Source organism: Empidonax traillii, unplaced genomic scaffold (assembly GCF_003031625.1).
Source record: "Empidonax traillii isolate 1590-97213 ecotype Southwest subspecies unplaced genomic scaffold, ASM303162v1 scaffold626:size867168, whole genome shotgun sequence".
Lineage (NCBI taxonomy): Eukaryota > Metazoa > Chordata > Aves > Passeriformes > Tyrannidae > Empidonax > Empidonax traillii.
Window position 1 is genome coordinate 662,429 of NW_020955819.1, and position 16,752 is coordinate 679,180.

General features: G+C 40.2%; 1 protein-coding gene across 1 annotated transcript; it reads left to right on the forward strand.

Annotated features, from left to right (window-relative positions):
* The first annotated feature begins 1,565 nt into the window (after window positions 1–1,565).
* Window positions 1,566–16,029, forward strand: YIPF4 (Yip1 domain family member 4). Its single transcript, XM_027898869.1, has 6 exons — window positions 1,566–1,842; window positions 5,194–5,347; window positions 8,211–8,382; window positions 10,527–10,604; window positions 12,407–12,520; window positions 14,969–16,029. The coding sequence occupies exons 1-6, from the start codon at window positions 1,758–1,760 to the stop codon at window positions 15,104–15,106; spliced, it is 741 nt and encodes a 246-aa protein (XP_027754670.1). The 5' UTR covers window positions 1,566–1,757; the 3' UTR covers window positions 15,107–16,029.
* The last annotated feature ends 723 nt before the right edge of the window (window positions 16,030–16,752 follow it).

Below are 16,752 nucleotides of genomic sequence, written 5' to 3' on the forward strand. Positions count from 1 at the left end.
TGTCTGGTATCCTCTGGATGGCACAGTTTCCAAAAGCATCTAAGACACCCCAGAAATAGCAGGAAACAGTACACTCCTAACAGTGTAGGTAAATACAACCGAATATCTCAAGTTGGAAGGGATCCATATGGATGATCAAGTCCAACTTGCTCCTCCTTGAAGGATCACCTACAAATAAACCATATGTCTAAGAGTATCATCCCAAAGCTCCTTGAACACTGACAGGCTCGCTGTAATTGAGTAAAGAGGAAGAGATGTTAGAAACTGAAAGAAACCTTTGCAAAGGTCTTGCAACAAAGAAGTTCCACAACAAAATGAGGTGCTCTTACCATATGTCTTGTTTGTTCAACATTTTAAGGGGAAAATCTGATCTGGAGGGGCATTTTGTACTATCAAGACAGTTTTAAATTTACAAATAAGTTACATACAATTATACATGATTTTTCCTCTGCTACTTCAGGGAAAACTGCTGTGGACGGTGGTGAGGTGGCAAATGCAGACTCCTGCACCTGGTGAGAAATCACCCCCTGCATCAGGCTGGGGGACAACCTACTGGAAAGCAGCTCTGTAGAGAAGGACATGGGGATCCTCGTGGACAAGCTGTCTATGAGCCAGCAGTGTGCCCTTATGGACAAGAAGGCCAATGGTGTCCTAGGGTGCATTAGGAAGAGAATTGCCAGCAGGTTGAGGAAGGTGATCCTGCCCCTCTACTCAGCCCTGGTGAGGCACATCTGGAGTGCTGTGACCAGTTCTGGGATCCTCAATATAAGGGAGATATGGAGCTCCTGGACTGGGTCCAGCAGAGGGCAATGAAATGACTGGGGCACTGGAGCATCTCTTTTACAAGAAAAGGCTGAGGCAGCTGTGCCTGTTCAGGCTTGAGAAGAGACAACTGAGGGGGGATCTCATCAATGTCTGTAAGTATCCGAAGGGAGGGTGTCAAAAGGATAGAGCCAGGCTCTCGTCAGTGCTGCCAATCAACAGGACCAGGGGAAATGGGCAGAAATAGATGCAAAGGAAGTTCCCCCTGAACATGACGAAGAACTTCTTTACTGTGTGAGTGACCAAGCAGTGCAACAGACAGGTATTGCACAATTCTGTGCAGTCTGGTCTAGGAGATCCTGCTTGAGCAGGGAGGTTGAACCAGATGTCCCACTGTGGTCCCTTCCAAACTTACCCATTCTGGGACTCTGTGAGGGCATGAAGCCATTATCCCACCACTGCATCCGTGCGTTGCCCAGGAGGCTCTGCACGGCCCCAGGGACGGATCCAGTGTCACCAGGGGGGAGGAGGGAAGGAAGGAAGGAAGGAAGGAAGGAAGGAAGGAAGCAAGGAGAGAAGGAAGCAAGGAGGGAAGGAAGGAAGGGAAGGAAGGAAGGAAGCAAGGAGGGAAGGAAGAAAAGGAAGAAAAGGAAGAAAGGGAAGGAAAGGAAGGAAGTGAGAGAGGGCGGAAACCGCGGTGTGCCGTCCCATCAGGAGCAGCCTCACACCGGGGTGGAAGTGACCTCACTGCCCGGGACAGGCGGATGCGGTGAGCGCTGGATCCCCGCCGACGAGGCGGGCGAGCCTTGCGAGCAGCCAATGGCAGGGGCGGCGCCGCTTGTTGTCGCCCCGTGAGGCGGCTGCGCCCTGGGCTCGGTGCCGCCGCCGCCGCCGCCGCCGCAGGAGGAGGAGGGACCCGGGAGGCCCCAGGCCCCCGTGCCCGCTCGCCCCTCGCCGCCCTCACCGGCCCCGCAGCCCCCGCGGAGGGCGGGGAGATGCAGCCCCCGGGCGCTCAGCAGCCGCCGCTCTACGCGCCCAGCAGCGGGGACTTCACCTTCGTCTCGTCGGCGGACGCCGAAGGTGAGCGGGGGGCCGCGGGCCGGGCCTCGCTCGCTGCCCCGAGAGAAGGGCTCGGCGGGGCCGCGGGTCGGCGGGGGGCTGCCGGGCCGCCGGGGCAGGAGGGGCCTTCCCTGCCCTCCTCGCTGCCGCCCCCGGGGTTGGTGTCGTGGCTGGAGGCGGAGCGGGGTGGCCGCGGTGGCCGCTGCCCTCGGGCCGCTGCGGCGGGTGCCGCTGTCGTGTCCTGCGCGTCGCGGCAGCTCCGGCGTGGCACAGCCGGCCCCGCGAGTCGCCTCCTCCCAGGGCCGGGCCCGAGGTTGTGCCCGGACCCGACACAGCCGTGGCCAGCGCTGTCACTGACCGCTCCTCCCGCCTTGCTGGAAAATCACTCCGATGTCTGTCGGAGATGGTGTCCTGTGTTCGCGTTTGCTGTAATGCTGTGCCGAGGCGTCTGCGTCGTGTCTCGTTTCAGCACAGTCATGAGGGAGAAAAAGAAGCCTTGTGTCTAATTTAGGGGGTGAAGTGCGGCCCGCTGCCGAACTGCTGCACAAATAGCAGTGGTGCACCAGGATGCCATGTACTCCAAAACTGAACGATCAGGAGTCAACACTGTGCAAACTTATTTTGGTGGAGAGTGATCTTTTGTGCTCTCCCTATTTAAACAACAAGCATTCTGCTTTTGTGTATGTATTTAGTTACTCATACAGTTATGACTAGGGAATCATTTAAATCCTTACTCATGTGTCCCACCCTGGAAAAGAATGGCTGAAGTGGAAGAATTACTGTAAAATACCTGTTCTTTGCTGCATTTCCCAGTCCTTCTGAAGAGAAATACAAATCGACAGTTACAGTCGTGGCTGCTGGGTTTTTTCTTTTTTGCTGCTGTTTTGGTTTTTTGCTTGGTTTGTTTTTTCTTCTGCTTCACCTTGGCCTGAAAAAGCATCCAAATATCTCTGCTTTCCCCTTGGAAGTATTTGTTGGGCAATGCTGAACCCAAGCAAGTATGACCACCTTTCTGGTAGGTTGTGTTGAATCTGACTGGGCTCTGTGTTCCTTGTGAACACAAGCAAGGTGTGATCTCCTGCCTGTTCAAGTGTAGTCCTGTCCACAAAGTGCTGCACATACCTACCACAGCAAAGGAAGACATAAGCAAAGTTAAACAACTTGAAATTACAAAACTAAAGTACTGCATGTTACACTCTGATTTTTGTTTTCTAAATCTTGATCCATATGGAAAAAATAAAAAAAAAATAAACTGTTTTGTCTCCCCGTTTTATTTCCATGAGAGGCAGGAGCTGTCAGAAAGAATGCTGGAGAGGTGTTCTCAATTAAGTGCACAGATACAGTATGAAGAACATACTGTTTGTGGTTTTGCCTCTTTTACTGTTTTTTTCAAAATTAAGAGCCAAGACTGTTTTGAAAGCTGGTTTTCCACAGTGTGTGATTGAAATGAGGCATCTGAGGGACTTAAGTTTTGCTTCTGTGGTGCTGAGCCTGAGACAGCAGGAGTGAAGGCACCCAGAAGGTGCATCACCCACTAGGAAGCATCAGAGCCCTCAGTTCTTGGCAGTGCCCAGTTCCCACCATTAACCAGCTCATTCAAAGCAGATAATACAAGAGGAGGTGACCAGTTTTCCCCCCCCTTGGTTTCTGCAGCTTCATGTCTTGCAAAACAGACTTAAGATCATGTTAATAGGTTTCACAGTTCAAAAGTGTGCTTGCAGGTATCCACTGATCATTGACTGCTAAAAGGAGTCTTGGTAAATAAGGTTAGTGTTGGAGTTTCCCTTCCTCAGGATGGATTGTTAGCTGTCCCTGAGAAAGGAGAAATACATGGCTGTTTGGATGTTGTATGTGCTTAGTTAGACAGCTGCATTTATGCACAGAGAGCAAGAATGTCTCCTTGCAAAGAAGTGTTAGAAGAAACAAATATTTTTAAATGACAAAAGGGTCCCAGTGACAAGAGAAAACTGCTGAGGCTTCCTCTACCTTGATGCCCAGCCATTAAGACTTCTTTTTGTCCTCCCTCTGTAAACAGTAGAGAAAGGTTTTGCCTGAGTCTGGTGAGAACTCTCATGATTATGAAATGATTGAAAACCATTTTTGGAGAAGCTTAAATATAAGCTTGAGTGACCTATCAAGCTGATTTGGGAATGAGAATTCTGATTGATTAATTAATTGAGATATTGAGTGATCAGTGAACACTTAAGACATGATGGCTGAAGACTGTGTGAGATTCTGTCACTATACAAATTTTGTTTCTATAAAACTGTGTTGCATTTTTAAAGAAGATGTCACAAATGTAATGTGCAACTGTGGCCCGACTTACCTCTGTGAGTACATGTTTCAGAAGAACTTGCTAGATAGCTGGGTGTTTTGGGAAATTTGTGCTGAGGAACTTTTAAATTTGAAAAACACAACAATGGAAAGGCAAAAAAAGATTTTCTGTCATGAGGTGAAAAGTTGTTGTATGAGAAGGGAGTTTCTGCCTCTCAATATGTTTGTGATAAGCTTTGTACAAAAAATTATCATGTTTCTGTTTGGATAATGGAAATCCATGGTATCCTAAAGGAATAATTATTCCCCTCATGAATTTTTTCCTTCTTCAATAATTTCATTTATTTTCTGATACTATTTTGTATTTTTCATCTGTATATAACTGAATAAAACAAGCAAACAAAATTAGTATTTATTGGCGATTTTGGCACAACCAGAACATAGATAAATTGCCCTCTGTTTTGTTTAGTACTGTGGCAGAGCAAGATCATAGCATATTGAAGAGAACTCCTTGTATTTCTTATTGGCTGGAGCCTAAGGATCCCTGACAGTATTCTTTCTCTAACATTTTCAGCTGTATTAAGGGCATGCTACAAATGAAGACATCTTCAAGGGTATTCCTGTTGTGAAAAATTTCGCATAGGAACAGAGTTCTTTTGACTGTAACAATGCCACTATGCAAAAGTGTGCTCCAAAGGAGGTAGAAAATGGTCAGAAAAAATAATCCACAACTTACAGCTTGTTGAGACTATTAGTTACTTCCTTTTGTGCCTTTAAACACTTAATGATGCAGCACAAGTGGAAGCCTTTCTGTCATACCACAACACTGTGTCATAAAACAAGAGTCCCATCTAAAAGCTAAAGCCTGGTGATTTGAGACCTAACTCAACAATGGTACTATTGCATTAAAACCACGAGTATGCTTTCTAATCAGGTATCTGTTAAAGTATAATTTTATTCTATGACTTTGAATATTTCATAGTGATGACCAGCACATGTAGCTTTGTACGTCTGTTGTTTATCTTCCAGTACTTTTGAAATCAAATGGCTTTTGGCAAGACATAAAAAGATCTATATTTCTCTCCCTTTTTCTCCAAGATCTGAGTGGCTCCATAACAACTCCAGATGTTAAGTTAAATCTTGGAGGAGAATTCATCAAAGAATCTACTGCAACTACATTCCTAAGACAGAGAGGGTATGGCTGGCTTCTGGAAGTGGAAGATGATGACCCAGAAGATAACAAGCCACTCCTGTATGTTGTAATTATTTTGGGGTATCTATCTTTATTAGCTCTGTAGGAAAAACAATGGACTTGTAGCCTCTCGTTGTCCCACAGCCTTTTGCTGTAACTAGAATTCTATGTGACAGAATTGACTAATGAATGTTTTCTGGTGCAGGAATGAAAACATTATGTTTCTCACTATGAGTTTTATTTTTAGTGTAAGAGAGAGGCTTGTTATTCACTGTCAGGGAGGAAGGAAGGAGGAGGTAAACCCACATTTTATTAATCTCTATAAGTATAAAGCTTTTATAGGTTCTCTGCTTTTATCTGTTGATCCTGAATGGTTTGAAAAAATGAGATTGTATTCTTTCTATTTTTTGCACTCTCGTTGCAAGTTTCTTAATACTGTCAAAGAATCAAAGACAGTCCTGTGGAAAGATTCCTCTCAAGTAAATCTAAGCCAATTCTGTCAGTTACTCTGAAGCAAAAGCATTGTGAATCAAGGTTGTAGTAGGGATGCTGGAACCAAGGTAGCACAAACTTTATAATCTTTGATGCTGCCTTTTATTGTAAAGCTAGATTAAAAGGATGCTAGCGTTGAAAGACAGTGTCCTTGAAACTGAAAATCTCTGCATCCTTTGTTCTGTACACAGGAGTGTGATTGGCTGAAGAAAGTTTGTGTCTTAAAATTACTACGCTGCACAGTCAGGCAGCCCGGGTCTTAGTCCTTGTTCTGCACCTAAGCAACTTCATTCTCAGTGTCTCGGTGTTTTTCTGTGTGAATTAAACATAATGATGCTTTACAAAATTGAAGTGAGACAGAGAGTACTTTGGAGAACTCAGGTGAGAGTGTTGGGAGAGAAAGGATGTCTGGAGAGCTTAATAACGACGCTGCTACTTGAGAAGTACTTCAGTTTAGAGTGTGGGGAAATAGCTCCTTGTGTGAATCAGTCTGTTTCGTAAACCTCTAGCTTTTAATTAAGAAACAGACTCGTGTATTGAGGTGACAACATATGAATTCTGTCTTTTATGATTTAAAGAAAACTAGGTGTTCTAAGCTGCTGATTGCTGCAAGTGAGGAGAACACAACAGGTAAACGATCATGAAGCAGTTTTTATGCAGTTTTATGCAGTTTATGCCGTTTTGATTAGTCCCAGAACATGTGTCATAATGAAGTCTTGCAATCTGAATCCTACTAAGGCTAGAAAGAACAGCAGCCAGCTAGGGAAAGTTCACCCACGTGGTGCTACAGTGCAAATGTTTTGTTCAGTAAAGCAAGATTATTCTTTTTTACTTTCTCATTGGGCATCCTTGCTCCAGACACTTGTTTCCTCTTACAGCTACCCTCTTAGGTGAGGTAGATGTCAGCTTCATGGAAAAGACAGTTCATTCACATAAGAAACTGTCAGAAGCCCTAGAAAATGACAAAGAATTATTTCCAGACAGCAAATATTTGTGTTACACAGTCTTCAAAGTATAGGAATTCTACATCCTTTTTAGATAATTGGAGGAAAATAGATGCTTCTAGTCTACTCCTTAGATTCAGAGAGGAGAATGCTTGTTACCAGTTCTGAAGTAGCTTCAGTAATAGGAATCCAAAAATCACCTTGAGAGACTCAATGAGCACTATTTAATATTAAATAAATAAATAAATAAATAAAGACAAAGTGTGATGAACCATGTATTTGCATTTATTTCTCACTTCAGCTTTTCTGAGATGAAAAAAACAAAAATCAAAGCCTTGTACAAAACCTTCATAAATGGACTTCACAGAATTACAGAATCAACTAGGTTGGAAAAGACCTCTGAGATCATAAGTCCAACCTAACTTAGGATACGATTCTGCGTTTTTCTTCACTGTGCTCTTAAATGTAGAGCAGGATATCTTCTAGAAGTGTCTTGCAACTCTTCAGAGCTCCTCAATCATGACTGAGGTTCAGCACATAAAGAAGTGTATTACCCCTTACTTGGAAAGTCTGATTCCTTCCCATGATGCTACGACAATCAGGGCAAGATCTACTGTTAAAGAGTCTCCTGGGCAGAGTAGTCTCCTGATCCATTTATAGTTGCTTGCAGAGAGCATGTGGCAGGAAGCAGATCTGTTGATAGATTTTAGTGATAGTTTAAGTGGCTTTTATTTATTTTTGCCCGTACTGAAATCAAGCCAGAAATTAAACAACTGGCATAAACTGGACTGCTGTAAACTACTATTGGTGAAGTAAGTTAAACTCCCATTTTTATTTTAAAAAGTTGGTTTTACCTGATGTATTTGGAGTGGTGTAAGATTAGTGAATATGATGGTATTCTTTCTTGTAGAATTTGAAGTAAAATGTTTCCATAGAAAGTGTGCTCGTGGCAAACTGCTTGGCGTAGGAATACACAGACATCCTACTTTTGTGTATGTACGTCTGTGACTTTTAAGTAGTTACAATGGTACGAGTGCGTTGTGTTCTTGTGTGTCAGAAAAATAGACTCTCTGTTTTAATGCAATCTACTAGGATATTAGAATCATGAATGGTTTGGGTTGGAAGGGACCTCAGAGACTATCTAATTCCAAACTCCCTGCCATGGGCAGGGACAACTTCCACTAGACCAGGTTGCTCAGAGCCCCATCCAACCTGGCCTGGGTGTGTTGTGTATGTTTTCTATTCTCAGTCATGTAATTTATTTTTGAGTAATTAAATAAATAACTGTCACACCAGTTACTGAATGTGGGATGAAGGTATGGTGTTGCTTTATTGCAGACAAACTGTTCCTTTGCTAGTCGTGGCTTCAGGAAGCCTTGTGGGTGACAGGAGACTCGCTCTATAAACCTACTGTGTGCCCTGCACTGATTTTTTATGCTCTATTTCATTACTGTGTTTAGTAATGCTCTCCTGCTTTACAATTTCAGGGAAGAACTTGACATTGATCTGAAGGATATTTACTACAAAATTCGATGTGTGTTGATGCCTATGCCATCTCTTGGGTTCAATAGGCAGGTAGTGAGAGACAATCCAGACTTTTGGGGTCCTCTGGCAGTTGTGCTCTTCTTCTCAATGGTTTCATTATATGGACAGTTTAAGGTAGGTGTAAGTTTTCTGCCTAAAAAGAAACCTAAGCTAAATCTGGGGACATGATTACTAAGTAATTTGCATTCTTACGTACGTAGAAAGCCTTTTTTTCACATACTAATGCAGGGCATTTCAAATGCTATTTCTCAAGTTAATATGTAGAAAGACAGCAGTAAGAAATTTATTAAATAGCCCACGGATAACTTAATCATGATGTGAAATGTCAGGTTTTGTTTTTGTACAGTAAAACAAAGGAAAGATATGGTTTCTAGAGGAACCAGATTGATGCTAATGGGTTTATAGTCATAACAGTGAATCTTTCCATTTTAATTGTGACCTTTTGTTAACTTACTTTTTATTACTAAAAAATGCTACTGAAAAGCATTTGTTTGGATGCCATGAATTTTAATTAAGCTATAATAAAGCTGCTTGATTGATTCATACTATATCACTGCTGTTATCCGCTATATTTAATCTCCATTTCTGCCGTTTGCTGTTTTGTCCTCCCTACTCAGTTACAATCAAATAACTTTCCTCTGGTCAGTCGACTTTTTCCATAATTCCTTTTGAACTCTAGGGTGAGTAGATATTCAGAGGCATTGTGCGTATTTAATTGGCCCCCATGAACACTGTTACCTTTTTTCTGTATGTTCAGGTTAAAATAAAGAAGTGTTATCAATTACAGTAACAATTTGAAGTAAGTCTAGGTGATCCTGCTTTGGAAATCTTTATATGTGTGGTTACAGTTGTTTTGAATACAATGAAGTGTAGCAATAAGTCGTATGTAAATGAGCAGAAAGTGCTTATTAAAGGATTTGTGTGAATGGTGGCATAAAATTCCCTCTGAGGCCTCTGGCTTCCATATGGTGTACCAAATGCTGACTAAGAAAGACCCTTAGTATCCTGTTCCTATGAGGCTTTAAGTGAGTAGACTAAACCACTGTGTTACTCAAGTCTTCTGGGTACTTACCTGTCTCCTCAGCAAAGTGCGTGCCATTCCTTGACGCTGTGACAGATGAGCTACCTCCTGCAGCTGGTGTACCTCCTGTACAGGAACACTAGGTCTACTCTTTCTTAGGAGCAGTGGATTTACCATAGGAATACAAAAGCGCCATGTATGAGTGAGGAGGGAAAGCTGGCAGCTAGCAGCAGGATGACTGACTGCAGCTAGACTGGGTGAACTGAATGGTGGGCTGTAAACCTGGAGAGAGAGGAACACTCCTGCTCTGAGACTTTGTTCTCATCCTCGTCTTTTAGGCAGTGGAGGAAAGCAGGAAGTAAAAGGAGGCCATGTTCTATTTTCCCAAATAGCATAAAGCCAATATTTAGGTTTTTTTAAGTGGTGCTGTGATTTTTCTATCTTTTTCCCTATTTCATTCTTCTGGAAATCTGGAATTTTCAATTAAGCAAAATATTGAATTGAGTACTAACTCAATTTTTTAAGTTCAGTAAATGTACATTTGGAAATATAGAGACTGTACCGATACTGTTGTTTCCTTCTAAAAAGGCATTTCAAAAAGGAGAGCTTCATTTCTAGTTCTCCCAGTGACTCAACTCCAAAAATAGCTAAGTTACTTTGAAGCCAGAGAATGATTTTAAGGTTTCTTCTTTAGCTTAAGAGCAGAACTATAAAAGAAGCAAGAAAAAATAATGACAGGTTGGGTCCCAGGAGTCTAGGGCTTTTTGCTAAGTTGTAATCATCACCAAGTTCCACTGAGAACTGAAGTCCTTTGTCTTCCTTGAGTAAAGAATAAAGTGGCATCTTTAAGGGTGGAAGAAGGAAAATTCCAACTCCTTGTATTGGTTGGGCTGACATTAACAACTGTCTGAGCCCGCATTTTGTAATAGGTGGGATGTGAAGACATTTAGGGTACTTTTAGCTAAACTTCCTATTCCTATTGCAATACTTACAAAACACATTGCATGTGCATTGCATGTACACCAAATTTACCATAAACGTGATTCTGTAAATGTAACTTCTTAATTTTATTTGCAAATTGCATTGTGCTACTAAGTAAAAGTATTCTTGCTGCAATTCAGAATTAAGTTTTGCATAATAAAATCCTTGACTGCAGTGAAAGTGATTAATGGAAATGAGTTTTCCTTTCTGACAATGAAAATGATTCATATAAATGAATTGTTCTTTATCTCTTCAGGTTGTTTCTTGGATTATAACTATTTGGATATTTGGATCCTTGACAATTTTTTTACTGGCCAGAGTTCTTGGAGGAGAGGTAAGTACCTCTGGGGGAAAAGGATGTAGAGGGAGGTAATATGAAGTCTCTTGGTTACATTTTTCAGCAGTAGTTGAGTTTTCTTGGTGCTTGGCTTTGGACCTTGTAGCCAGCTAAGAATGGATGCAGTTGGTAAGTGTAAAGTTAACATTTCAGGTTTTTGGCCTCCAAAATATGGAAGTAGTCAGTTAATCTTTCTGTGAAATGGATGGTGTGCTTAGAAGCGTTAAACAACCTGGAAGTTTGTACTGTGAGTCCCAGAAATTCTAATAGCTTCCTGTGATCCAGAACTGAAGTCCATTCTTGAGGGACAAGTGCTTTCAGTTTTTTGGTCACTGGCCTAAATGGGACCCTTTCTCCTCCTTTGCACTGTTTGTGCACCATACTTTATTTATTTTCTTTTTTTTTTTTTTTTAGCGGGGGCTAACAGCAGTTTTGTGATGGCCTTGTGAGTAAAGCACCTACCAGTGTTTGTTTTCATCCTTAGCCTGATGCAGTTCAAACCCGTTAAAGGATGAAAGCCAATGCATATTCCTCAACTGCAAAGTCAGTTGAAGTTTGGGCCTGCACCCCTTCCTCCAGCTGCTTTCACCAGCAGAGTTGGAGTAGCTGCTTGAGTTGTTTACAAATTGAGTCACTAAGCGATTTAGGGTAAACAACAAAAAATAACTTTGAGCCAGGCCCACAGACAGCTACAGTGTAACTGTCAAGAGGGTAGAACTTCTTAAAATATATTTACAGAGTAAAATGCATTGAACTGTGTCATGAAGAACTAAATATTCAGTGATGATTGATTTTTATGTTTTTACTATGCATCTTGCATTAATGATGCACTACTGTTGCAGACTTCCTATATTATTTACTCTGAATTTTTTAGATTTTCCTTTTAATCATAATTACTAGAGTCTTCTTGTGTGAACAGTGTTTTGAAAGAAAAAGCTATTATAAATGTCATTGTATTGTATTTCTGCCTGTCAACACAATCTAGATGCCCTTAAATCAATCTGTTTTGTGGCTCACAATGTGAAATTATCAGAGCATATAAACTGGGGAGAAAGTACAGGTCTGCAGAGCTCGCTGTGAGCGATCATTGTCAACAAGAGAGTGCTTGCAATATCCCACTATTTTTCCTGTTAAATCCAAGAAGCCCAGCTGGGCCCAGGAACATTTCGAACTCCAGCAGAGGGAAATCAGACACTTCATTCTGAAGCTAAAAGTAGTTATGGAAATACTTTGAACAACTCTGTTCAAGATAGTCATAATAAATTTATGCTGGAAATCAGAAGAATTCTGTGCCTTAGAGGGATCAAGGTCTAGGTCTTCCACTGGCACCCAAAGCATTCATGTACTTTATGTATTTATTTATTTATAATGGATATGAGTATGTTAATGCAGAAAATTATGTTTTTGCTGCTTGTGACAACCTGAGAGGTCTGTTGCAGTTCTGTGCTCCTAGGTACCAAATGTACACTGCTTGGAGAGTACCAGTTGAGAATTATTTAAGGCAGAACATGAAAATATGAGGGGTGGGTGGATTTACGTATTTAACCTGTGTAATACTCCCTTCTAAAGGGATCATTTACAGTGTCTAAAAACAACAACAAAAAAAGACAAGGTATTTCTAATTCTAGGAGGTAGCGTACAAAAACAATTTTCACACTAGCAAGCTTCCATTAGCTGAAATTTCATGAATACCTAACACATTATTATCATTATTCACAGTGTTATAACAAGATCAAATTGTATTTGGTGGCAAAAATTGAGTACTGTAAAGTTTATTTATATGTGCTTGATAATTTCAGGTTGCTTATGGCCAAGTTCTTGGTGTAATAGGATATTCCCTACTTCCCCTCATTGTCATAGCACCTGTACTTTTGGTGGTTGGATCATTTGAAGTTGTTTCTACCCTAATAAAAGTAAGTTCATATCATCTACTGAGAATTGTTTAGTTAATTTTAAGTCACTTTCCTAACACTTCAAGTAATAATCTCTTCAGAAAAACATAACGATGTGTCAGAATTTTTAGAACTACAATGTGAGCTCTGTGATCCTTTTGTTTAGCATGGTGGAAGGTGAATTTTGTCTTAAATGCTCCTGAGCGCTTGGGGATATACAGAGCTGTTGCTATAACAACACCTGTTGTTACTAGGCTAGCTTATATTTAAGTATTTTGCTATGCTCTAATAGTTGCATTTAAAAAAAAAGGATTCTCATTCTGACAGGAGGATGCATAATTAAACCTCAGAATGGAGAACCTGAAAATAAGCTCTCCTATCCCTTCCCCCAGCATCCAATTTATTTTTAGTCGCTCTAGCATGAATATGGCATTAGTCATTGTTCTGAGACCTTCCCATGGTATAGCGGTACAAAACTCTCAGTACCCTTTGCAGAGGAGGTAAGTGTTGTTCTGATTTACGGTTGTGGAATGTGAGGCACGAGAATAACGTCTCCGATACCACCTGCTGCTGGACACCTTTTATGAAACCAGCAACGTTCCCTGATAGAACTGCATAATGTTCTTGAACACTTCCAGTACTTCTTAAAACGCTTTTGGGGAGCCTTTGAACTTACTGATGAACTTCTGGAAAGGTGAACTGGGAAAATTCTATTACAAGCTGAGCTGTCTGCTTTTGGGGCGTTTATTCTGTTGGTTTGGTTATTTCTGTCCTTCTAACTTGCTGGTAAACAGTATAATTGAAATATAACTCAAGTGTATGATAAGTGAAAAAATTGCTGCATTTGTGATTTTATAACTTGCAATTACTGTTAAGTGATAGTCAAAAAATAAATCATTAACTGGCCAGTTAACTAATATATAACTTGAAAATAAATATATGTTAATGAAACCTCTGTTACTTGATTACTATTAACAGTCTTATATTACTGACGGGGTGAATCTCTGTGAGGTTCTTGCCTTTGCACCATAAGTATGAAAATGCATTACAAGCCCCATATGGCGAAAACTACTTAAGCTGTGACAAATACTACTTCTTAGGGCTCTGTGCTTGGGAAAAATTTCACAGCCCTGAAGTTGGGAACTTGAAGTGAAATAGGGAAATTCCAGCCAGTTCTTTTCCAGTTGCAATCAGTGCACCTCAATTGCTTTAACTGCTACAGTTTTCCTAAAGTATCTTAGGGAATTCAGTCACGATCTTGATTGTTCTTCCTGTCCATCACTGCAGCCTCGGGTAAGGCAGCAAAATCAGAACTGTGCAATTTGGAGGTGGTGGGTTAGGGTTTTCTGGTTGGGTTTTTGGGGTGGTTTTGTTTGTTTGGGTTTTGCTGGCGTTTATTGTTTGTTTTGTTTTGGTGGGGTTTGTGGTTTGTTTGGTTGGTTTTTGTTTTTGTTAATTTTTTTTTTGTTTTGTGTTTTTTGGTTTTTGGTTTTGGTTTGGTTTGGGTTTTTTGTTATAGTGGTTGTTAAATGGGCCACATGATCCCTCGAGGGCTTCAGCTTCTCTGACAGAACTGTGGAAAAAGTTCCTTGCTGGGGTCCTATTCTGTCTGCCATTGTTATTTTGCAGAAGAGTATAGTGGTTTTGCATACCACTCAGTTTTAAGTATTTTTCCTTCTTTATTAATATTCAGGGTGCTGCTAGAGGATAATAATGTCTGATTTCTTTTTCCTCTAATCTTGTTAGTTTGAAGTTTGAGTCAAGTTCTCTAACTTCAAGACATTTTTTCTTGAAAAGCATGCATGCTGACTTCATAAAACTTAGTGGATATTCATAACTTATATTACTTCCTACCAGTCTTTTAAGCTGGTTCTACCTCAATTTAGTAAGCAATATAGTCTCTGATAAAGGTTGTATTTTGGCCGGCTTCTCACTGCACCTGAGAGGAATAGGAGTATGAGGTTCAGTTATCTTGAGGTGGGGGCACCATAAGGAAAGAAAAGTTTATGAGCCAAATGAATCCTGAAATAAAAAATGTTAATTTTAACCCTCTGGTGTATGTTGTAGGAAGAAGTATCAAGTATAGTAACTCTTTTGCTTGAAGGCGTGTGTGGGGTAATAGTTGAGGACGCTCAAGGTAGAAAGAAATTTAATACAGTGAGGTTTCAAATGATTGGTGTGTGTAAGATTACAGCTTACAGCTTGCTTTGTGATATCTGTATGTCTTAGACATAGAAAACTTACTGTAGATCCTTAGCTGCTCACTTCAGTAAAACTGTCTCCAGTGAAAATAACATGCTCTGTTTGTCTAAACTTCAATGAAAATGCGTGGTATAGACTTTTTGTGTGTGGAGTTCTTCCCCCCAAAATTATTATTATGATTATTAAATTGAGAGAACTGATTTTTATTGTGGTATTTGGAGAGACTTTCTCGTGTTGTCAGCTAAGACTGTTCATCTTCTTTTTCAGCTGTTCGGAGTCTTTTGGGCTGCATACAGTGCTGCATCATTACTAGTTGGAGAAGAATTCAAGACCAAGAAACCCCTTCTAATTTATCCAATCTTTTTATTATACATTTATTTTCTGTCCTTGTACACTGGGGTGTGATCTAGTGTTAAGATGGGGCCAGAAACCATATTTTAGTCACTTGCAGACTGATAATGCGTAAGATTGAGGAGACTGGAGATAATACAAGTGACTGTTTTGTATCCAGTTGTCAAGATGTTTTAAGATCGAAGAGCATATTTGTGTATATTATTTAATGAAGCAATTGTAGCTATATAGATTTGTATCAAAGTTCTAGGTTTGTTTAGGACTCTTCAGATTTTAATGAACAAAATAAAAAACCCTTGTGTTTTATAACAAAGCGTAGCAAAACCACAACTCAATACCTGTGCCAAAAGCACTGGGACCATATTACTATGTTCAAGAAGAAAAAATGAGAAGCTAACTGTAACAATCTCAAAGTGCAATTTTTCTTTTGAGTTTAAACACAGCTGGCTTTTTTTGGCACAGCAAATTCTGTAGATAATATATATTTATGAAACGGTCCTGATTGTTCACAGAATAGTCTGTATAATCAAGACAAGAAGATACTACTTTTAATTTAGTGCCTCAATTACTTTGATTTGGCTGTTGAGTTTTTATAAATTCCAATTTGTTTTCAAAACATGTATATACTGTGTATTTTGTATCTATGGCTTGTGTGTACCGTAAATACTCCTTGGTTAAGGATGTATATTGGATTTTTAAAAATTGAAGATACAAATATTTGAATTCTTCATTTACTATCTCTGACCAAAGGAGCAAGATATTTACAGTGTGACATAATTAATTAAAATGCATATTTAGAGAATCAAATTATTTTACTTAAAAGTATAAATTTACGGAGAAATGGGTGAACACCTTTCTCAACTCTAGTGCTGGCTTAGTGTTGGAGAAAAAAGATGATCTATCAAATTTGTGTGATCTTTAAACAATGTTATTTTATGATGACAAAATAAAAATAATGCTTCCCTAACTATGTTTTACAACATCTTGCTCTGTTTTGCTTTTAATAGCACGGTATTTAACACACATCCATTTTTTTCCTCACCAATACTCTTGATCCCTTGTAAAGAGAAATAAAGATTTGGAAGGCCAGTTTCTCCCTCCACTAAACAAGGGAGAGTTACAGCCTTAGTAACAGTTACAGGCTTGCTAATTTTGACTCTCCAAGGATTATGTAATAATGTGATGACATGTTAAATATTTCCTGTGTACTGTGTTGATTGCTTATGTAATGGTCCTTATGGTAAGATTTCTTCACAAGGGAAGTCCCCTGAAGTTCACTTTGCATGGTACTAACTTAGGCATTTGCAATCTTCAGTATTTGGTATCAACAGATAGATCTCAAGTTTCTAAATTATTTTTTTTTGGTAACAGGAAAAAAGTGTTTTCCATTTCCCCCCATCAGCCATGACAAGGTAATAGCAAGGGCTGTCTGTCTTTGGTCCCTGATGGACTTATTTCCATATCAGAACTGTAGTTTTTCAGCTTTTTAGACTCTTGAACTTGCCATCTTGGTAACTTATATTTACCAGTCATTACTGATACAAAATATATAATTAAATTTCAACTCTCTCACAAACCTTTTCCTTATTCAGTCTGCTTTCCTGGCTGATGCTTGTGTTGTTTTTAAACAGAAGTACTTGATGCTGGATATAAATTTAGTGGAATACTCGAGCTTGTAATATATAAAAGGAGAAAAACTG